Below are 24,230 nucleotides of genomic sequence, written 5' to 3'. Positions count from 1 at the left end.
CCACCCACTGATATCTGAGGAGGGTTGCACACCAGCTTTGTTCTTATGGCAGCAATCGCTGTTATACCTTATGTGTCATAGCCAAGGAATTTTTTGTTTGGCCATACATTTCCTCTCCTTGTCCCTGCAGGCTCTGATGTCACCTCTCTAAGTTCAATCTGTGCAGAGCAATCTTGTCTCATTGTGTCAGCCAGCAATAACTGGCTACAACTKGGCTCTTTGCTTCATGCAGGTTCACCTCCAAGCTGTATCATGCCTAGGAGGCAGATTTCCCATCTGAGCTGCACTGTGGCTTATCAGCAGATCCAGGACACCTCAAACTAATCTGTGAAGTCCTTTTGTAAGATTTGACACCTGAGTCAGGGCCACAATACAGACTCCTTTGTGCATCAGGGATCCCACATCTCTCCTCTGTCTCGAAGACAGAGAAGCTTTTCTGTCAGGGGAACTGAACAGAGCTCGCTGTTTTTCCTTTCAAATGGTAGTGGCTTGGGGCAGTGGTGCCCTTTGTTTCACTACGTGATTTCCATTGGACATAAAATTGAAACTTTTTGATGATAGCTGAASAATTGAATGCAKTCCTGGCAGTCTGGGTGTTTTCTGRGAGGGAGGAAGATACGCCTTGTCTTTGCTCTGATGAACACTTTGAAAAACCTTGTCTGAGTGTRCAGAGCACAGGCCCTGGGAGAGCACAGCCTGATGCTCCTGCTGTTGCTGATACCTTTTCTCTCCTTTTCTTTCTTTCAGGGTCACAACAACCTGGAGTGCCGTATTACACAGATCCAGGCGGACCTGTGATGAATCCCATGGCTATGGCTTTTCACGTCCAGCCCAATTCCCCACAAGGAAACCCAGTTTACCCACCCCCACCTTCCTATTGCAACACACCACCTCCCCCSTATGAGCAGGTGGTGAAATCCTCCACGTGAGGACTCTGGCTCTCTGACCTGACTGTGTGAGAAGAAGGTGCAATTGCAAAATGACCAAGATGGAGGGCACATGCCCTTTTGAACACTTGCTAGTTCTCCAAGTCCTCTCCCCTTCCCCACCTTTCCTTATTGAAGTTACTTTTAAAGGGGTGATTTTAAATTTTTTTTTCTTTTGTTTTTTAGTAGAAGTGGATTTTTTCTTTGTCTTCAAAATGAGAGAAGCTGTCTTTGTAATGCTTTTAATGGAAACCTATAATTAAAACCTTTATGTCTTTCTCTTTATTTATTGTTCATTTCAGTCAAGGTTTTAAATGTATTGTGGCAGGTTACTCACAGTAGCTCTTGTGACCCTAGAGTGATGTGCAGCCTCCTAAGACCTCACAGCAGAAATGCCCTCATCAAAGGGAAATAACAAGAGAAAGAGGATAAAGATAGAAGCAGCAGGGCAATGATTTTACCAGAAATTGTGACTACCATCTTTTTCTTTTACAATTTAGTTATGATATATAACAGAAGGATGGTGTGATAAAGTCACTGTGACTGGAATACCAGCACGGTTGAGTCATGGCAAGGGCTCTGCCAAGTGCCATAGAAAAGAGGGAGTTGTTACTTGAAATGATTCATCCAAAAATTAAGGACTGGGACTTGAGGGTTTCTTGTCCATCACCTGGACTCTGCCATCTTGGCTCCCCTTGTTTTGCCAGCACTGAGATTGTATGAAACAGAAAATTACTTGAGTGTTGGCACAAGACAGAGGTGTTACAGCCTCAGAGCTACTTGCATCTTGACAGAACAGTTAGAAATGCTGAAATACAGAAGTTTTCTTCCCTAAATTGGAAAATATTTAGAAGAAGGGAGTTACTCTTCTGTGATACTGATGGGAGTTTAGTCCCTGAGAAATATCTTTCAATACAGTTTTACTGCTGTCACAAAGAGTACCCAAGTAAAGCTATCATCTTCAGGTGACAGGTCTCTAAATCTGCTTTCCTCTCTAGGTCAGAGAAATGACTTTTTGGGACAGGCTCGTAATAGCATTTTTGGACCTGATGCTTGGCTTTGAGTGTCTGTTTGCTCTTCGTGCATTTTGTTGTGAGTGCATGGCCAACCCTCTGAGTGACCACAAATGAAAACAGAGCCCCTTTGCCCGTCAGGCCTCTCATACCCATCTGTGTCTAGCAAAAATGTGAAGCTGCTCTGAAACATGACTTTGACTGATGGGACTTTCTCCCTTTGTGCATTCAGTTATGTCACCAAACAGTGACAGAAAGATGCCACTGCCTCCTGCTGCTGAAGGACCTGCAGAAACAGCATAGCTGAGGGTTAGGAGTCCAGTGTGTTCTTTTGGGTACCAGATGAAAGCTCCTGTGTCATGCCAGCTGGGGCACAGAGGTCACTGAGGTGCTTTGGGATGATCTGAAGACCTGTGTTGCACAGGAGCCAAAGCTTTATTGCGCTGTTTCTGGTTCCATGCCAGTGGCTGCTGAGATTTTGTTTCTAGGTGTTGAGCTGGATTTGCAGAACATCCCTTTTGCTCTGAGTGTCTAACTCAGAGTATCTAAAAGCAGAACTTGTAGGGGCCTTTGTTTCTTCTGGTGGAGTTAGTACCCATCTGAAGCAGAGCTAGCTCTGGAGGAGTACATTCCTGCGTACCTGTTTTAACAAAGTTTTCCCTTACTGTGAAGTTTTAACAAAGGCTTTCCCTTACTGTGCATCATAATAAGGGACAAAGCAAATTGTGGGCCGTCCAAGCTTGGGGGACACTTCAGATAACAAAAAAGTACATTTTATATATGAATACTAGGTCCGTTTGCACATCACAACTGTATATTTTCTAAATTACTGTGCACTTGAAGTGTAAAAGCTGGCTATGTCATTGAGTATAGTCATGTTTATTTACAGAATGTAATTTTTTAAAAGCAAATCCAACCTTTTTCTGTCAATAGAAATAGAAACAGACCGCCTGTTTAGATGTTGTTAAATTATTTTATATTATGAAATGTATCAATGACAGCTGGCATTGTCCTGGACACATTGAATAGAAGCTTTTGTACATGGAAATTCAACTTCAGGTGAAGTTTTCCTGAAGTCTGGCTGGTTTATTTCCTAGTGTTGATGAAGACACTACCTCTGCTAGCAAACTTGGCTTGGTCTTTTCTTGAAAACTCAACATGCCTGCATGGGCATCCGTATGCATGACTTGAAAATTGTTTACATGACTTCCTAGTTGCCTTGCCAATTCCAACAGGATTTTCTTTGGCAGTGGTGRTGCCCCAGGATGTGCCAGCTGCTGCAGCTTTGCTAACGTGAATTTCACCATGGGGGGTTGTTGCTTTATCAGCGGTGATGCTGTGGGTGCAGCAGCTGTGTCCTCTAATATGAGAGATTTTGAGCCTCACTGATGAGGCAGGGAAGGGATAGTGTGACAACTTCTTACGGTTTGTGGATGTTTTTATTTTTTTTTCCCTTTGGAGTCCCTGTGACAGCTTACACTGCTGTAACAACAAACAGCTGGGACTACATTGTCTAAAAAGGTATTCAGATCATGTGAAGAAGGAGGTATTCTTTATTTCCTACTTTAAAAATACCCAAAACCTTAGAAAGGTTAGCTTTATATGCTTATATCCAAAACGTCCATTTTTGGCAGACAGGTCAACCACGAAACTGTAACACTTTTTCAGATAGTGACGTCTATTTGCTTTGTTTTTTTCTTTTTGTGATCTAACACTGCTAATTGAGTAGGTGAGCCAGGATGCCTTTGTAGGCCCTGTGGCTGTGGGAGCCCTCCCCTCTGATGCCCTGTCACCGGGAGAGGAGCTGCCTTACAGTTTGTACTGTTTGGCAGGGAAATGACTACAGAGGCACCATGCAGGGGAAGATCCAGCATACGACAGCTTTCACAAAGCWACTGCTAGATAATAAAGCAATTAAAGATGAGAGGTGCAACTGGCAGCCACTGTTCCAAGCTGCCTTGTGCTGCATGGGAAAGGGTACAGCAGAGAAAGCAGAGGGAACAGTGACAAGCAGCCCTGCCTTCCTGCATAGATCTGTTATTTTAGCTTTATGCAGTGAGAGAGGTCACAAGGCTAGATGTACCTCTTATCTCTGTTTCTCTCCTGCTGCCTAAACCTATCTTATCTAATAGCTGCAAGCTGGATTTACAGCAGTCCACTTGCAGATGTCAAGGAGACGCAGTGGTTTAAAGTCAGGTCCCTGCGCACAAATTGTGCTGGCCCTGACTGTGAATCAACATGAAACCAATGGAAACCAATGCGAAAAAGGGGAATATTTTCACCAGGAAAGGCTGCTGCATCAAACACCCTGCTGGGCAGGGCTGAGGCAGCATGGTACTGCCTAGCTGTGAGATGACACACAGCACATGTACTTCTTCCCATGTATGTGGCATATGCTATTTAGATGTTATGGAGATCTGTTGTGCTGGAAAATCCCCAACGCAGTTATCTGCCTATACCTGAATTTGTACAGATTATCTACATATCAGAACCAGTGCTCTGAATTTTAATAAAGCAGCTGTTTCTGTTAGTGGCCAAGATGGCCACGAGTGGCACAAGGGGCTTTGTGAAACAGAAATACTGCCCCTTGCTTGCAGCATGCTTGGCACTTCTTTCTGTTGAAGCCTAGCTAGAGGAACATTTTGAACTTCCTCAAAGCTGGAAAACAGCTGTTRGTCAGCTGGACAGAGATTTCATACATGTGTTTTAAAAACCAGCTCATCCTGAGTGAGGCTTTAGCTGCAAACTTCAACGGGATCTGTGTGGCCACAAAGGAATGCAGTGTTTTGCACTAAACAACAGACTAAAAATCTTGGGAGCRGCAGCAGGAAAGGCACCTCCTGCAGTGCTAGTGAAATGTAAAGGTTACAAAAAAGCAATCTGCCCTTTTTCTRGCACGTGTTTCATCCTGCAGGACTMTGAGATGGGGAATCAGCTCAGCAGTCAGATCAGTGGGACAGCTATCACCAGTGCTGGAGGGAAGGAAGAAGAGCCATAGTGAAGAAAAAAACCAGACTCACACGAATTACCACCACATAGCTTGATCTTTACTAATAAAGACAAAGAACAAAACATCAGCATTTTTTTTCCTCTTTTTCTGCTCAAAGAGCATTTCCTTTTTTAACACTACTGCTTTTTGCAACAGATGGACTATTACACACRGACTAAGCAAACCAGGGAATATTAAGACATTTTCTACATTTGTAGTTTGATGTCATTTCTGAGGACAATGCCTTGATGAAATGCACTTTTTCACCTTCACACTGTATCTTTTTCTTAATGGGCCACCTAGGTATCACAACGCTGTGATGAACAGAAAGGAGGTGCCAGGGGGAAAGTCACAGCAGGGAGATGAAGCAGATGCACCGTCAAGACACTCCCCACCTCCATACATTTCCAGTCTTAATTCTGAGAGAATTCTGCACAGATAGATGGTGCCAGGCCCCACCATGGCAGAAGGCTGGCTGTGGTGCAGAAAGAGCGGGTAGCTGACTTGCTGATTTTGACAGGTACACTCTRTCATCTTGGGGATCTGCATTAAGCTGCTCTGAGTGTGATTATACCTATGTAGTTTTACAACTAGCAGGTTTTTTAATTCCCTTTAGGCTCCAGCCAGCCAAAATCACCTCCCACAGGAGCTATTCCAAGCACAGTGGCCAAGCCCTATATAAATATAATCACTGCATGAAAAAACCTGTCAGCTAACCCTAGTTAAGCAGTCTGTCCAACACAGGCTTGGGATTTGCCTGGAAGGCCAGTGGCTTCTGTCTGTTCGCARGTAGTTCCTGTAAACGTGGTGAGCCCTTTCTCTCTTAACACACCTGTGAAACAGGATCAGAGCTGGGATCTACCTCCTTTGTTAGCATTTCTGAGACTTCACCCTGGGCAAGTGCATTATTGGCTTATCTACAGGCAGGACCAGGGATCCGAAGGCTGWAGAGAGAAACAGTTAGCCCTTGGCATTCTTGGCATGGAGGAATCTCATCGAGATGGTCTCTACTGGTACGTTGTACATTGCCTCCGTGATCAGCTCTTCCTGTTCCTCACTGATCCCTCACATTAATTACTTCCTGCATTCCTCACTATCTGCTCCTCTGCTCCTGTTTGCTTCAGCCCAGCTGCCTGCCATGCAGCATTCCTTTCCCAGTGCCTTTCAGCATTTTACCCCATCCCTGGCTGTAGAGATGCAGCTGAAGTTTGTTGCTGCCACCTCACTCTCTGCCCTTTGCCAGAGGGGTGGAAAAGTCTCTCTTGCTGCTCCCATGTTTTAATCCTTCCTGACAAACCAGTATAGGAGCTGCTACACTGTGACTGCTCTGACACTGCTGCTATTGTCCAACAGAACTGAATGGGGAAATTAACAACATCCCAACGGATTTGGCAATACACACTGTAACACACTCAGGGAAGTCACCTTCAATGGGAGAAATCAAGGATTTATGCAGGAACAACAATGCATCTCTAAGCCTGACCACAGACACTGGCGCTCAGCAGATAGGTCAGGCCTATAGATCAGATAGCTCAATGAATGGCCAAAAGGTCAAACTTTGCCATCTGTAACAGAAGATAGCTGACAGAAGATACCAATTAAAATCAGCACCTGCAATGGCAAAGGTCAGGGAGACCTGGGGCAAGATGACCAGAGAGCCTGAGTGACTGAGAGTGTGCTACACTTTGGTACTACCTGGACACACTAACTTGCTCAGTGTACTTGGAGTACATCCCACTTCTCCCAAACCAGTGGCCTGATATGCAGGAGCACCTCAAGGCAGGTCTAGTATTTCATAACCCCACTACATTACAGGGGGAAGCATGATACTAGCAGCAGTTAAAATGATGAGAAAAGGGCTTTCTCTGTGTGTATTTTAAGACAAAATATACTTCAATCACAGCTGCTAGCAATGCCTTCATATTGCTCAATAATCCTCCGCAGCCTCCATGAGCAGCTGGTATTTATCACTCCTGTACTACTCCATGGGAGGGGAGGGTCCAGAACAAATAACCACCTTGGTTCCAAAGTAACAACCATCCTGARCTACATGCATGAGAAGCTTGCCCTGGTGCCCTCCCTTGCTCATCCATATATGAGATGCTGCAGGACAGGTTTATTCCAAATCCAGGTCCAGGAAAAGAGAAGCAGTTATRCTGTCCAGGCTCTGCTGTTGGTGGCTTACGGAGGTTAGTCCGAGTGTCTCCACCTGCAGTTTAAGCCCATGGCATARGATGAGGGCTTTACAGTGGTGGGAGAAGCATTTCCACCCTGTCATAAGCACCTAACACTATCCTCCTGTATCAAAGAGAGCCTCTCTTTCAGACTTTCAAAGAAGCCTCCCACAACAGCAGCAAAAGACAAGTCAGCTCCTTTCAAACTTGCTAGGTTTCTGAAAACAGAGATGGCCTCATACCTCTTAATCAAAACAGGCTGATCTTCACCATCTTAGTTTGCAAGGAATATGGAGAAAAAGTGTGGGGGAAAGGAACATAGAAACATTTTTCATCTCTTTTAAGAGCGGCCAGCTCACCAGTGAAGCTGGGCACCRTCCTGCAATGAACTCTCTGTGCAGGTAAGCAGGCTGCAGAAAGCAACACTGCTCTTGTGAGTCATGCACGAAGGTACAGGACAGAGGTTCACAGAGACCAGCTTTTTGCTAACGACAAAAGACTCGGATCAACACACAACACCAATAAACGTGCAGAGCATGGCAAAGACCTGAAGAAGACAAATACAACAGAAAAGAGTAAGTTCATAACTTGACTTCTCTGGTCCTCCATCTGAAGGTGTCAATTTAACAGAACTTAAATGTGGCTTCTCCTGTTCATGCTCTAATGACTTCATGGTCCTTTGGGACAGGAGAGGTGAGAAAAGGGCTTTATCCATCTGTCGGTTCAGCATCGAGTTGGTTCATTATCAGAGGCACTAAACAGTCTCATCTCTTTTGGTTTCAGTTTCCTTTCAAAATGATGGTTTTAGCCGTCCTGTTCCACTTTGTTTTCCCTCTTTTGAGGTCTAAGTTCAAATGCTGGAAACTGGGAAGTCTCCGGTACCGAAATATCTGACAGGAAGTGAATAGCTCCAGCCATGCCTAAAACATAACGAGAAAGAGATCTTTGTGCATCTTTGACGTTAAAATATCACAGGTGACAGCAAAAGCAACAGCATTGGTTTGAACACCTCCTTCACTAGATATTGTTTTTCAAAGAGGTTAACTTAGGCCCCATGGAAAAGCAAGCTTATCTGTACTTCACCCAGAAAACGAAGTTTTATTTGAAAAGATCAAAGGCAAGAACCAAGATGTCTCTGCTATCATCTCTTCAACTGAACAACTTCAATGCCATTTCAAATTAAGAAGAGGTTAATCCAAGTTTGGACTGTCCTTCATAATTTGAGCAGCTCTTGTTCATCATTTCACTGGTTAAAAGTAAAAGCCAAAACTTTACTGTATTAGTGAAGAACAGATTCRTTTCGTCACTGTTCATGAAGAGGTYATCAGAGCCCAAAGTGCATCACCCAACAGAAATCATARATTGACAGACAGGAGAGGCACAGCAGGAAAGCATACAAGTTCTGTTTTATGATCAAGCTAAAATTCTATTTTATAAACAGCTATGCACATATAAAGGAACCTTTCTGAATTACAGCATCTGATGGAAACAAAACAACTAGGACAAYCCCATAAGATGCAATGCAATTCCTATTCAAAGCGTGTACATATAGGCAGAATGGAAGAATTACAAGCACAATTTTGGCTGCAAAAACAAAGCCCAAAATGAAGACTTTAAAAAATCTCAAATATAAAACTGGAGATTTTTCTAGAAAAAAATTCCAGACAATTAAAAGCAAAAATAAAGACTGTATGTCAGCATTAAAGCACAATGCATCCTGCTGTTGTCACTATTTCACCTTCTCTACAAATTTCAAAGCTTTTATATAACAGGTTGTACGCCTGCTTTTTTCCCTCCCTACAAGGGCATACAAGGRTGGTCTCAGAAATAAGAATACTTATGTTTTTCTCCCTTGAGCTTTAAGACAATAACTCTGTAATTAGAARGGCTGGATACAACTCCTGCTCTCTTATGTTCATTCATGCCCTGGATTATTTGCAAATCCCCCTGCTGGTCTGCTGTAATTTCAAATATGTGCGGCAGGTGGCGCACGAGGCTCGTTGTTCATGGAACCGCCGCGGCGCTACCTTAAATCCCACTTGGATCTGTAATTCCTTGCTACTGATTCTGTAACGTACGGATGATACTTAGTATACACAAATAAAAAAGAGTAGTATACACAAATGAAAAAGTAAAAAGGTCTAGCAAAGTATCTGGTAACATCTTGGAACTTACAGGTAAGCCCTTAAGAACTCTGCATTGCTTTCCTGTTCAATTGATTTGCRTTCCTATTAAAACTACCTTTTCCTTGGTTGAGTATGGCAGAGAAGGTCTAGTTCTGACAACTACCAACCAGTTTGAGACCCCTCTACCCACAGCTGCTCCTCTGCCCAGTCCCTCTGAAAAGCCACCAGGGACAAAACTGTTGTCTGGACTTGCTGTAAACCAAGTAGCATCAGCAGAACAGAATTTCATTCCAGACTAACACTGGCACTGGTTTTCATTCAAACTGCTGAAATGTAACCAGGAGTGAAAGTTTTGATAGTAAATGATTTTTCTTTGTCCCTTTCTAGCCCCTGCCACCCTGCCTTCTTTTAGGCAAAGGCAATGTTATAGGGTGGGCTTAATAGTGGAGGAACCTACCAAAGAYGTTCCAATATCTACACATGTGCCAAAATTGCAAAGATGCCCCTCTCTCCTGTTGCACAAAACCATTTGCAACACCATCACTTTACCTTCAAAGAGGGAATAAGGTCTGTCAGGAATACGACATCCATGAGCACCATACTCCAAACACCATTCAGCAAACTGGGGAACACATTAAAAAATATATTTTTTAGTCAAGACTGTTAAATGCAAACTTGAGTATCTGAATATTATTAATAGGTAAAAAATGTAAAGGAGGGTAAGCRGACACACAAGACATAAATCACTGAGATTAATTTGTCCTCCTTCAACCACGACAAGGCTGCAATCAGGTTTTACAGTATGTATTTGCACAGCAAATTTCAGTTTCGTAACAATGCAATTAAGCATTGCATGCAAAAAGCTCTGCTTTTTGTAAATCAACCTTGCTACATGCCAATGAAAAACACTGTAAGAAGAGATATACTCAGTCAAATTTTTACTACCATTGTATCAGTTTCTTATGTTTGTGCTTAATTTATCCACATATTCAGGACTTAGGGCTATTAACTGCATCTTGGCTTGCTTTCATTTCCGTGCACCCATTGAAAGTATTAAATCTTCAGTTGCCATAAATCAGTTTTGTTTATTTTGGTCTCCCTGAGCCTTATGAAAAATCATTATAAATACAATTAGACAATTAAGGTCATCAATATTATGCTGCAGAAGATGGATTACCATTAARAAGAATTAAAAGTTTCTTTCTCAGTAGCTACATCAGATACACGTGACTTATGAACCACACCTGGATGAATTYAGTAACAATCAGCTACTTCTCCTTTATGGCTCACCAGAGCATAAGGAGGGCACAAGTTGCACCGGCATTTCTGTGCTTGGATGCAAACCACTGCTTGTTCAAAATACAGTGCATAGACTCCTGCAAAGCAAACAACTGAGAGGTTTCTCCCTGCTTCCCCTGCAATATGGGCAACCTGCTAGCAAACAGATCAGCCRAACTAGAGGGTGTCCCAGCCCTAAAGTTGAAGCTCTGTGGTGTGTAAGTATGATCCCAGAGCCATCCATCTGTTCAGCAGGAGGAAATGGGTCGCATGTCTCTTCCTCCTCGTCCCACTCCGTTCTCTTTAAATATTTAACAGGGAATGAACTTTTCTTCTCTTGATAGAGGTGTGTGTATATGTGTGAATGTCTTCAAGAAAGAAAAGGAAAAAGCACAAACACTATGATTCACCGTTACTGAGAACTGATTGTACATTTTTGGGCCCTCTCTGGGTATAAATCTTCAAACTAAGGTTTAATTCTCCCATGCAATCCTGTCCTAAATGTGAGGACTGAACATGTTTATGGCATGTTTCTAAGCTACARTCAATTCTTGCAACACATCTGATTGTATACTAGCTTTTATTATTACTCCCAGTCTTGGAAATGCAACAGAAATTTGAGAATGCACCCTAGGCTAATGAAGCACAACCGTTGTTCGCAAATTCATGGCTTTAGCATAACCAAGATCCAGTAAGCCACAGTATCACTCTTGCCTGGAGGCTGGGATGCCACAACCCCTCTCTCCTCTTACAGACAGGCCAGCTAGGAGTGCCTCAGCCTCCTGGGAGCCTGAGAGAAAAGCTGTAAAGATCAAAGAGTGAAGCACAAAACAGGGGTCTTCTCTATTCAAGTTCTTGTGGTTCATTTGTGAAACAGTTTCATGGCTTCAGTGGGGTAACCGGGGACTCTGGGCAAGACTCCTTCCCCTGGGCCTGGTGTTTTTGGTGTGAAGAAGTACCCTGGGAGGGGAGCAATCTCATTCTCTCAGTTACATGCCTCTAGGTACCGACATAACTGCATGTTCTGCATGTTTGCTTCCCTTCGTGCTCTGGCTCAGAAAGAAAAGATTTTAAGAATGCCAGACAAGCAAATTCCTCTGCCTGTTTCAAAATTTCCCCTGTAAGGGAATGTTGAAGATTCTAAATGGCAGAGTGGCTGAAAATATGCAGCCTATGCTGGCACTGCACCACAACTGCCTTCTTAATGGGCTTTCACGTACATAACTCAGTGTCTTCATTTTTCTACCTTTGAGATAGATACATTTGTTTTATCTTGGTGTGGACAAACATCAGAGCTCCCTTGGGCCAGAAATGCAGCACCAACAGGAGCTGCTAATGCTGCACAGAGCTGCAGAAGGTGTGCTAACATGGAGGATGGCAGGGAGAGTTGACAGCCATGCTGCCAACAATGCCTGCAGGGTGTCATTAGCAATGGGTGACTCCACGTGCAACTAAGTCACACATTTGCTGTGGGAGTACTAGGGTTTTATTTCAATCCCTAGGATGCAGGTGTGTCTACAGGTGTCCTCATAGCATGATGCTTTGGTAAATGTGAGACAAGCAAGAGCTTTTTAAAGCTCTGATAGARGCTGACTACAGAGATGAATACAGTAATTTTACATATGGCCAATATTCACTAAAACACCTAAGAAACAACTCATCAAATTTCATTTGCAATACTTTTCAAAAGGCCTCAGCTTAACAGCTGTGTACACAATATGAAACCTCATGTCAGTAAATTAAACTGAAAAAAAAATCCAACAAGCCAAACCAAAGTCTTACAAGGAAATTACAAGGCAGAGAAAGCCTTCTCCTTTGGTAACTGCTAGCACAGTCAACAGCTGATGGCAGAACCTGGRCAATTCCAGTGGAAAAATTCTGTGTGTCTTTCTCTGTAGTTTGTATTAATAAAAAAACTCTAAATGAGCAATTGAATAAATGCAATTCAGAGCTCTAAAAGCCCCAAACAGGCACTAGTCTGAAAACAAATAATTACAAAAGACTACAAACAGTATTGCTTGAGTAGCTGAGAACGACAGTGGATATCTCAATGGAATAATTAGTAACCACATAACAACAGTCTGTTATCATTCAGGCAGGCAAATTTTCAGGCTCTATTATCTTCTGAATACATTTAGTCCCCCCCCTCTTACAGAACATGTGTGTTTCACTCTGCTTATTAAGACAGTGTTGCCAAACATGCACAACTGAAGTCATCCAGTCAAAGTGTGAGCAAGTGATGGCCCCATTATCCCATCCAGCAGCACAGCCAGCCCCAGTGCACATCAACCCACTCCCACAGTTTACCCTCACACAGGCATTGGGATGTGAAAGGGAACAGGAATTTTGCTGGGATGCTGCAGAGCTCACCTTGCAAGCTCGGTAGAGATACTTTCTGTCCTGAGTTAGGTTATAGAGAGACAAGAAGGAGTAGCCATTGCCAGCAGTGCCATGGCAGATCCCATACCCTTTTCTTAATAAACCCCTCTGCCAGATGACATCACTGCAATCCATAGCATCTTTCAAGTATTTATCCTCTTTAAAAGTCTGTAGAATAAAAACAGAGAATAAACAGACATCAATTAAAGTACTAATGAAAACAAAAGGAAACTGCACCTGAGAGATATTTTGCTGTTTGTGTCGGGCTTTTCCATATAAAATTTATTCTGAATTTTAATAATCCATTCCTCATAGACTTGCCTTTCTTTTCTTACTAAGTTGTTTCTCCTTTCCCTGCATGGTAGAAGAAAAAACTTTGCAGGTTTTTGTTTCTGAAATCAGGACTCCAAAGAAAAAACCCAAGTTCAAGGCCTCTGGTTCTACAACCTGTAATCTTTTTGAAGGTTATGAGGTACTTTTTTCCTCATCTTCTATTCCTAAAACAGAATTTGAAAATACAGAAATGTGATGCTGCCTCCAAGGAATGTAAAACAGAATACTGGATATCAAATCTGGYCTTAGATTGCTAGGTCCTGGTCTTCCTGACTGATTCTTGCTGGTTACTCACTGTTTGCAATCAATTCCATGTCAAAAATGCACAAGAATATGTCTTTGCAAAGCACAGGGCTCTTTTCTCTGTCACATGTACAAGCAAGAACCCTACATTGCCTTGATGAGTACTTGTATTTAGTGTATTAGTGTAGTATATATTCAGAAGCAGTAGCCAGTTTGAGCAAAGGAACAATTTTGCAAAGTTTATTGCAACTGAAGTGCACTTTAGACACAGAGAGCACGTTCAGAAAGCAGCAAACAAAAGAACGTAATTCAGCTGATTACCACAAGAATTCCACCTTTATAAAGCCACTTTTTTGCTCACCTTTCCCTAAGTCACTTTACAGATCAATAAAAGAACAAATACTCAAACCAAGAGCAACAACCCCACCCATCAAAAAAAACAAACCTGAGGCACCACTGTAGACTTAAGTCTTTTGGAGATGGCATTCCCTGTCAAACTATTTAATAAGGTAATAGAAGTAATTAGCATGAAAAATAAATCAGCAACAAACTTGATAAAGGAAGTGGCTCTCTCTGAACAGGGTTTGCCAGCTACTTAGCCATAACATTTTGAATTAAGGCCTAGAAAGAGCACTTGMTTTCCAGGACAAACATTGCTGTCTATTATCACAAGTCCCTGTGTCTGGTATGAAAGCACAGTCACAAAAACACACTCCAATTATTTTTCTTTCAGTGCTTCAAAAAGCAGAATATAAAGAGTAATAGGAAAACATCATATGTTTCATCATCTTAAACATAAAAAGATGCCAAAAAGGAGACTGCTAATCAGAATTTGGTCCTGTCCCCCTTAACTCCTGCAAAACATTTTGTGCTGGGGGAAGCATCACACTGATAAAGGAGGGAGTGGAGAAGTGTTAAGTCAATCACAGATCAAAGCAAAAACAACTGTGACTGCTGCTACACGCAGCAATGCCATAAGAAATTTACAGTTCACATTTCAGGTAGCAGCATGAGTAATTTTTCCATAAACCAAGCCTTATTTTCCTCAGACCACCCAGAGGCCAACCAGAGAATCTGTCAAGGAGGGCTGTCAAAAACAAGAATCAATTTGCATAAATTTAATTAAATGGCATACTTTCAAATGTCATGCAAATCAGAAGCACACAAGAAGACAGGTAGCAAACCTAGTTAAGAATGGAGAAGAGCAAACAGCAGGCTTGTGGTAGCTCAGCAGTTATATTTATGCCCTAGAAAGGGCCTAGGATCTTGGCTCTGACATTAAGTTCTCAAGAGGTATATCTTAATAAAGGARTAGTTAATGGAATATTAAATTATTGTTTATAAGTCTAGATCTAGAAAGATACTGAATTAAAGCCTTGCAATCTAATAGGCCTGCATACAGGGCTCTCTGTAAAGATAGAGGTATATATACATACATATGTATGTGTGTGTGTGTGTGTGTGTGTGTATTAGAGCATGGTGCTAACTACACCAAGGTTGTGAGTTTGATCCCTGTATGGGCCACTCAGTTAAGGGCTGGACTTGATGATCCTTGTGGGTCCCTTCCAACTCAAAATATTCTGTGAATCTGTGAAATCTATCAACACAGAATGATTCACCTTATAAGCCTGCATGAGCATGTGGATGACTCCGGGGGCACCATGGCACCAGTGAACCAGCCTGTCAGTCTCGTTGCTCAGCGATGATGGGTAATTCCCAGATCGGAATTTTTTATGACGCACGTAGTCAATGCTTGGCTTCACTAGCTCTGCCAGGGTCTCCTGGTCCACATTTGCAATTGGCTGAAGAAAACATTAAAAAAAAATAAAAATCACTAAACACATCAACAGAAGTAGTAACAAACTGTGTATCAACACTTAATTCTACAATCTATTTTAAAGAATCCTATGTATGTGCCCTTGATCCAAATACTGTGGATCATATCCTACAGATTTAATTAATGTCAGCTGATTACACCCTTGTGAAGAGCATTTTTACAGTTATTGCAGAGACAAAGAAATTAGGGCACCAAATTGCTACCTGTCTTAAAGGAGGTGACACAGAAAGACTATGGAAGAACTGAGAACAGGATATGAAGAYTCCCAGACCTCTCTTTGTAACTTAAAATAGGGAGAACACTTACAGAAAAAAGACAGTTTTGAACTTATGGTGCTCATAATGCACACTTCCAACATATCAGGTTACACATTTCATTTTAAAAATAACTATTTCCCAACAAATGAAGGAAAGTGCATATAGCAGCATACCTGGCAGAGGTTTATGAAGGTCAAAGTTTTCCATAATAAACAAAGCTCCTTGAARCTATGAGTTATAAATCTGCATTTCCAATTTCAGAAGCAATAGCTAAAATCACCATATATCAAAATATCTTTGTACTACAAACTCATACTTCAATTGCTCTCAGGAATTTTCTTTCTAGTTTTCTTATTTTATTTACCACCTTGCCAAATGGAGAATACATCCAYCAACCTACACGCTCCTTGTAACTAAAGATTTAGAAGCCAAGTAACTGTTGGGTCTGCAGGTGCTCTTTGTTGTCATTCCCTCCACCACCAGCCTATTTCACAGCATTTTAACAGCAGGGCTCTCTATTTTTACACAATTTCTGCAAGTTGTGGGAACAACCACAGGCATCAGAGCCTATAGCAGCCTAATAACTGAGCTCATTTTTTRAAGTAAATTGTTTTTATTGCTGACACAATGTTATACAATTTCACTGTTTCCCACCAGTTCCAGCGTATTTGCATTCAACAGGTGAGCGCTCTCCTACACTTCAAAGTCTGGCAGCCAAATGAAGGAAGAGTTTCAACAGCTATATTTTGAGTAACCTGAAGAAATGAGAAACTTCTTTTTCACCTCAAGACAGGAAACCTTTCCCAGACTTCTATCTGTCAGGTCCCTCAAGCAGACTCCAGCTCTGCACTTTTCTGAGTGGAACAGAAACCTTCATGCTGCTCACCAGAAATACACCTGAACACAGAGCAGCTTGTCACGAAAAACACCCAGAAGCTGATGAGCCCTCACTGAGACTCACTCAGAGTCCTCCCTGTGAGGTAGGGAGGCTTTGTAGGAAGGTTTATTTTGGGGTTTTTGATTTCACACTGCACTCCTGCAGAAGGCAGCCAAGAGCATGGGCACAGAAATAAATGCCTCCAGTCTTGAGCTGTGCAAGACAAGTCCAGCCCAAGCTCAGCCCAGCCATCCTTAGGAGGTATATTCAAGAAGAGCAGAGCTCTTTACAAACCTCCTTACCTTATGCTTCCAAGAATATTTGAGTACAAGTGAGTGTTTTTCCCAAGATGCTGAGGGTCCCAGCACTTACTTCAAACAGTAAAAAGTAACCTAAGACAGGTATGTGTCCTGACTCTCTGGCCAAGAGCAATGATATGCAGACTCTTTTGCTTCAAAGTTAGTGGAAGAATCTTGGAGTAGATACTCCCTAACTAGCACTTCAGAATTCCCCCTCTACCTCCTGAATGAGTTTTTAAACTTGGCTAAACTCTTAATTCTTCCAGTAGCCTGTAAATAACTCCAGCAACACATGTATCCTCCAGTTTAACAAGTGTTTGGACAATGCTCTGGGCACCTGGTGTGATTCTYGGGGTGTTTATGCAGGGCCAGAAGCTGGACTCGATGATCCTGATRTGCCCTTCCAACTCAGCATATTCTGTGATTCTATGATAAAGGTGCTGTACAGAAATTACCCTGAGTAATTTCTGTACTTTCAGATCTCAGGTGTGATGTTGAACACCTTTTTTTTTGTTATCAAATAACCACTAAACAAACTGTCTCTTGAATTCTTTGATGAAAACACAGCAAAATTCACCCCATTTGGCATGGGATGGGGAAAGGATGGGCCTCTGATATGCCATCTTCTTCTGCAGTGGATGACTCAACTTTGCATGACTCACAATATTTAACATACAGTGAAAAGATGGTAATCTAATGCTGCATAAACAATGGCTTTCTGGTAATTCTTAAAAGCAGCAATTACATATAAAGGAAAAATAGCTAGGATTTTAACATGTGGACAGAGTAGCTTCTGCTCAAACCAAAAAGCACTGTGCAATTATTTCTGCTATCAGCCTTGAATAGTAAATGAAATCCTTTTTAGCATTTAAAGAGCCCTCTTTAGAGGACTAGACGTTTCTCTGAAAATCTAGCACTGTCAGGGAAAGGAAAATAGAAGCCAGAAAGATGAGGCAACTAGAAGGGGATGAACAATCTCGTTGAAGAAAGCAGTAGGTAAAGATGAGAGCATGGTAAATCAGAGCAACCTGAGGCTCCAGTGGGATGGTCACGGCAGAAAATAGTTGTAGTGAGGTAAAGACATGTCCCTGGGTAGCAGAGGAATAGCTACTTCCATAGCAAAGACAACCAATTTGACCAGAACTACTGGTGGAAGTAGTGTAAGGTAATCTGAAACACAGCATCTGTTCCACGCAAGGAATGGCTGAGCAGTGGCAGCACCAAATACCCACTCAGTCACTTCTGCAGTGAACATTTGTACACAGCTTCAGGCTGTGAGGATGTACAGTCCTTCCATCTGCCTGAAGAAAACTCACTCTCCATGAGCTGGTAAGGAAATGGAAATTAGGGATGCATGGACTGGCAGCAGCACCTTCAAAACACAGAAACAGGTATGACRAAGTTTTGCAGCTCTATGGCCATCTTCTATAATGAATCTCAAGGCTCTTTTCCCAGATTTTAGAACAGAAATAAGACATACGGGTCAGTTTAGGAAAACATCATAATCCTATTGCAAATCTTGGGACAGGGGGGAATTGATTTAAATGTGGGGAAGAGGAGGTTTAGAGAAGAAAGGAATCTCACTAAGGAAAACAGAAAGAGGAAAGCAGCAGTCATAATYGGGGASATAGGAAAGMAGAAAAATAATAAAAGCATACTGAAGACTAATATGTGATYAAGGACAGTCTTCCAAAAGCATCAAGATCGTGGGAAAAGAAAATCACTAGMGAAGAGACAAAAGGCATGGAGGATAGCAGGCCCCAGCGCTGCACTCATTTAAAAATAGCAAAAAATTGAAGAGTGATGGATAGTGTGAAAGAGAATTTTTAGCTGCTCTAACTGCAGGCACCAGAAGAACTAAGTATGAAGATGAGGGAAAGCACTTCACTGTCTTTGCTGAGGACAAAYCAGATCCTGAAAAGTGGGGGCTCTGAACCACAACTCAAGAGTTAATTCATTCTCAYGTGAGGATACCCTTACTCACAGTTTTCTTCTGCTATCAAAGCTTTTGGTAGTACCTCTGCACAGTTCTGTGCTGCAGTTTAACTCCAAACTGTGAGACCCTGATCCAACACAACACTGCACATGTACAAAGATAATATCCTCTGATGCAAATCAAAAAAAATCACTGCTATTTCACCCCAGCCAAGAGAAGATGCTCTTACCTGCATGAGCATGTAATAGATCCCAGCTACTCCATGGGCTGCTCCAACATACTGCTTTCTGTGCCACTGGTACAACAGAGGACAACGGTCTGTTTTCCGCTCCTCCTTTGAAAAGTTTTTCCCCGACTCAATAATAGCATCTATTACCTAAGAAAAAGAACACACCCAGATCACCTGTCTTGCTCACTTTGATTTAGAGGGTTTTGCTTTGGCATGATGAAAACCACAATAAACAAAAAGCCACAATACAGTGATAGGACAATAGTCAATTTACTTGGATTTGAGTGTTGAGGTAGAAATGGTATTTTCCTTAATGATGAAATCACTTATATTTTTAAGAGCAAATTTAATGTATCAATTTTAATTACTTTTTTCCAGTCCTGCCTTCTCTGGTTCTGGTATGTGCAAAACARTAATTCATGCTCCCCTCACTGAATTCTTTCTTTTCACCTAAACACTTCCACACTTCTGCATTCAGTATTTTTATAACAAGGTCTTATCCTCGAGTGCTCCAAAACTAGATACCTATTAGATGTATTTCCTCAGCAGATCCACCCACACTGGCCCGTCTCAGTCCCAGCTGGGCAGCAGGGAAAGGGGAAAGAGACTGGACAGACAGATGAGATTGGGTTCCCAGCTCTTAGGTCCCTCTTCTCTCCAGCATCCCTCTCTTAATTGCTTGAATGATGCATAAGAGTGATCCCAATTCAATCTCACTGAAGCTGTAATGCTGGAGAGAGAAGTGTCTTACCTCTTTGACAACAGACTGTGGGACAGTGTCTGGACCAATTTCAGTATTTAGGTACAGCAAGGCATACAAGTAACCTGCTCTGCCATAGAGCAGCTCATCTGGAAGTTCACCATCTGTGCTTATCACTGTCCTTTGAAGTTGCAACAACCTGCATCACACAAGAAAGATGGGGAGAGTAGAGACCACACTGGACTGTRTATTGTATAAGTCATCAATCAAACCAGAAGCAGAACAAATAGCAAAGCCCCACCACTTCCCTTCAATTCCCCCCCAGTCCAGTTGGCTGCCAGGTTAATACACAGCTCTGCATGCCTGCCATCCCTGAGATGGAGAACTCAGGGCCAGGTCAGTATCAGTGCAACTGTCAGGATTTTGCGTAGACAGAAACAGATGTGTACAGGGTAGGGTTTGGAGAAGCCTGGAGAGCTACTCCACCCAAGAGAGAAACCTGCTAGACCCTCTGTGAATTTCACCAACGTGAGGAACATTTAATTGTACATGTTTAAGAAAGAAAAAACCAAACACACAGAAAACTCCAAATACCACCATTCATCATTCCCTCTCCCAAGAAAACACATTGTCTCAAATATTTAGCACCTCAGTTTTGAAAAGGACATTGCTATAATGCACAAATGTTTTGCTTGCCCTTGGCAATGAAAAATCAAAAAAAAATCCTTGGGCTGGCCATCATTACTCTCATTTTCTCCAGAAAGATTCTCTGCTAATATTCTACCAGTCTGTATTAACATTGAGGTGGACCAGAGATCTGTTTTCCTGTTACTCCCTCCCTGTCTCTTCCTACCTTTTTTGATTAAATTGATAATTAGACAAAACCACGATGATGATCACATTTTAAATTGGGTGAGGGGCAATGACAATCTGGATTAAGACCAAATTCAATTCCCAGATCCCTCCAGCTGTTATTCCTTGGAAGAAATGTTAGCATTAATGTCATGCCATAGCAAAACCACTGACCTCAATCGTGTGTTTATGCTGTCCCTGCTTAATACCAGGGAAAAGSTACTCACAAAAGAGTTTTTAATTTCCTTTCTCAGAACTACGCTTTGGGTTTAGAATTAAAATTATTTTCTTCTAAACTCTGTATCAGYAAAGGCACAATCAATACTCTAATGAAGCTACATCTAAATGGGATTTCTTGAGACATTTGCTACATTTAGATTACTTTGAAAAGGGGATGGCATTTTTTCAAGCTACTCTTCATATGCTCTGACCTAATTAAATCCCTTGCCTTTAAAACTTTGCTCTTGCAAATACATCCTCTTCATTTTATTAAATTTCTGTTAGGTATCAATCYGATGCACCGTGCTTCTGTCTGACTGTTTTCAGATCCTGCAGTGCACATGTTTTGTAATGAATCTACAGTTAAGACCCACTCTTGAAAGGAAGCATCACATACTGCACAAGCATTACATATTGCTGATGACAAGTGTGTGGCTTTTGTTAAATGTCACTTCAATGTGACAAAATCAGAACATGCATGCACTACAGATATACCCAGGACATCCTGTTCTAACAGCGACAGAGGACTCAAGATAACGCACTAMATACGAATCAAGCGTAAGCCAGCTTTAGTAAAGATAAAGCCTATTTTGTATTCTTCTACTGAAAACTTATCAGGGGAGAAAGTGTCTCCGTTCTTTAATCCTGTCCTCTAAAACTCCATTTGCAAAAGTTACTGAACCAACACTCTCTGCAAATGAAGACCGTGACTTTTTCCACCATCAACCACTTACTTGGCAACACATTCTTTAGATTCACTGTTGTTTTTCAGTTTGTGGTAAACCACTGCACCTACTGCCAATGGCCCAGCATCACCACAGAGGAAAGTCACTCTTCTGCCATTCAGATTGCGAAGGATTCTCTTCACATAATCAAGAGATCGCTGCAAATGACTCTGGTTTTTTGTGACGCGGTACAGCTGCAGATATAAGAGGGCAATACCTGAAACAAACACATGAAAAATAAATAAGTTTCACTTACTTTTCCTTTTAAGTATATCTTGTYGCCCTCTTTGGTGTCTCTGAACCAGTAACACAAATGTGAACAGGTATTTGGGCAATAAAAAGACATTAGTCAGGACCCCCTTGGGTCCTAGCCTATGCAATGTGAAGGCATAGGGCCATCTATTTGGATTACATTTCAACTGGATTGTGGCAAAGATAAAAATTATCAGACTGAAGCCCAATGTTAGAGTCTCAATTGCCAGAAAAAGAGGAAAATTCATGCCACAAGCCTCAACACTCGATGAAGTGTATTGGGTTTGCACAGCCAAGCTTTGGTAGCCAGGGGCTACAGGGGTGGCTTCTGCGAGCAGAAGCCAATCCCTGGTGGCTCCAAAGGCTGAAGGGCCACTGGTCAAGGCTGGRCCAATTACAAATGGTGGTAGCACCTACATGAAAATATATTTAGGAAGACGAGAAAATGAAAGTTATTGTGCAGCTATAATTGCRGCCAGAAAAGATCAGGGTGAGAACACCTGAGAGGAACAATTCAGCAGACACCRAAGTCAGTGGAGAATGAGTGGGAGGAGGTGTTCCAGGCACTGGAGCTGAGATTCCCCTGCAGTCCATGGTGCAGCTGTGACTCTGCAGCCCACAGAGTGACTACAGGATGCAAAGATCCCATGGAGAAGACTCATGGAGCATGCCAGAGCAGGTGGATGTGTAAGAGGAGGCTGTGACCCTATGGAAGGAAGCTGTAGCCCCCGTGGAGAGAGGAGCCCACACTAGAGAAGCCTGTCCTTGAAAGATTGCACCCCATGGAACAGTAACCCATGCTGTAGCAATTTGAGGGGTACTGTTGCCCATGGAATGGATTCACATTGGAGAAGTTCATGAAGAAGTGTCTCCCATGCGAGGGACCCCACAGTGCAACTGGGGAATGACTCCTCTCCCTGAACGGCATGTAATAAACTGACCATAACCCCCATTCCCCATCTCTTTGCACTGTTGGGGGAGGAGGCAGAGCTGGGAAGGAGGGAGAGGTGGGGGGAAGGTGTTTTGAAGGTCTTATTTTACTTCTCATTATCCTGCTCTGATTTTTTTAGCAATAAATTCAATTAATATCTCTAATTAGAACCTATTTTGCCCATGGCAGTATTTGGTGAGTGATCTCTCTTGGTCCTTATCTCAACCCATGAGCCCTTTGTTCTACTTTTCCCTTTCCAGCTGCAAGGGGAGTGAGAGAGGCTTTGGTGGGTGCCCTGCATTCAGCCAGTGTCAACTCACTACACAAATAAATCAGTGAAGATTCAAAAATTTGAGCTAACAAGCATGTATATGATTGAGTACTCTAATTCSTCAATACCAATCTCTTACATTTAAGAAGTGACTTACTTCCCATTTGATCTATAAAAGGATCTTTCAATGAGCTTTTTTTTTAATTTATTAAGTTCTTCATAACCCCTAAAAGTATTTCACAAGATTACAAGCTTGTACAAGTCAAGCTGGTTTGTTAAAGCCAGAAGTCAAGGACTCAGAGAATGCCAGGAGGTACTATCAAGCTTCACTCCATTAAAGTCGTTATATAGTTTTCCATTAAAACAAAACAAAACCTTACAAATAGCAATGTAGACTGAAGGAGGTGAAACAAATCCATCTAAGTGGATGTCKGTTGGCCAACTGCAAGCATACATGTGCAGAAGTAAATCACTTATCTCCARACCATACTGTAACTCAAATCCATTTCTGAATGGAGAGAGCACTCTCCTGAGCCTCAACCAAAGCTGAGTACATAAAGGCCCACTTAGCTCACAGAGAGGCTCTACCTCAGTATAAGAACAGCAGCACAGGAGTGCTGGTACATCCTCAGATGCTCCCTGGGCAGGCTCTGAGCAAGCCTTTCTTGGCGAGTCTAAGAAGAAAGTTGCAGAGCCTGGGTAGCCCCATTCAGCCTCATGGGAATTTGTGGAACCCCTTTTTATGCTGCAACAAATGTGTAGGTATCTTGGCTTGATCAAAAATGTAGCCAATTATCCTTATCCTTCCACTGTTTCTCAGTGCAACACCCTTAAAATGGTTCCTCCAAGAGATTTGGTAGATAAAAAAGTACTTGTATAAGCAAGATGGACTCTTACATGTGTCCTATGATTGCTATGTGCCAACAGCATGTGCTCCAACGTTTTAAAGATGTTTCACAATGAACAAGTCAATGCTCATGACTACACTGCCAATAAGATTTGTCTAGACTCGGTACATAAAAAGCAGRACAGTTGTTTACAGCGTTACTTTTACCTTGTGATTTGCACACTAGCAAATTGCAGCAAAGAGGAAGTTTGGGAAGAAAGTATTTGCATTAAGTTTTTTAAAAGTCAGATCATTTAAATACTTTTAATCAGGACTATATCCACAAGAGCCCTGAAAGAAGTCCACAACTTGGAACAGATGTAGATGGCAATCCTTCTACAGGATGGAAAAATCCCACTCTCATTAGACAACGTCACTTGTTCATYTATATTCCAGTTTGAGCTAATGATGGCTGTGTTACTTTTACCTTATGACTCATTTTCAGCATGCTCTGGTTTATCAGCCATAATTTCAGTTGTCAGTCACTGTGTCAGAACA

General features: G+C 42.1%; 2 protein-coding genes across 3 annotated transcripts in view; one reads left to right on the top strand and one right to left on the bottom strand.

The window, feature by feature from the left end:
• VOPP1 (VOPP1 WW domain binding protein) overlaps positions 1 to 1,781 on the top strand; it is a 64,358-nt gene extending 62,577 nt beyond the window's left edge. For both annotated transcript variants that reach the window (XM_057365324.1, XM_057365323.1), the window contains exon 5: positions 748 to 1,781. In XM_057365324.1, coding sequence (XP_057221307.1) covers positions 748 to 929 — 182 coding nt within the window. In that variant the 3' untranslated portion in view covers positions 930 to 1,781. The remainder of the gene's footprint in view (positions 1 to 747) is intronic.
• A 4,666-nt stretch (positions 1,782 to 6,447) lies between these two features.
• The window catches only part of LANCL2 (LanC like glutathione S-transferase 2), a 28,968-nt gene continuing 11,185 nt past the window's right edge, over positions 6,448 to 24,230 (bottom strand). The window contains exons 3-9 of the mRNA XM_057365322.1: positions 21,402 to 21,609; positions 19,648 to 19,795; positions 18,897 to 19,043; positions 15,081 to 15,263; positions 12,877 to 13,053; positions 9,778 to 9,850; positions 6,448 to 8,022 (exon numbers count right to left, since the gene is read on the bottom strand). Coding sequence (XP_057221305.1) covers positions 7,907 to 8,022; positions 9,778 to 9,850; positions 12,877 to 13,053; positions 15,081 to 15,263; positions 18,897 to 19,043; positions 19,648 to 19,795; positions 21,402 to 21,609 — 1,052 coding nt within the window. The 3' untranslated portion in view covers positions 6,448 to 7,906. The remainder of the gene's footprint in view (positions 8,023 to 9,777; positions 9,851 to 12,876; positions 13,054 to 15,080; positions 15,264 to 18,896; positions 19,044 to 19,647; positions 19,796 to 21,401; positions 21,610 to 24,230) is intronic.

Source organism: Malurus melanocephalus, unplaced genomic scaffold, assembly GCF_030028575.1.
Source record: "Malurus melanocephalus ecotype Western Australia unplaced genomic scaffold, MMel_1.1 scaffold_51, whole genome shotgun sequence".
Lineage (NCBI taxonomy): Eukaryota > Metazoa > Chordata > Aves > Passeriformes > Maluridae > Malurus > Malurus melanocephalus.
Note: the sequence above shows the minus strand (reverse complement) of the source record. Positions and strands in the feature narration are given on the sequence as shown.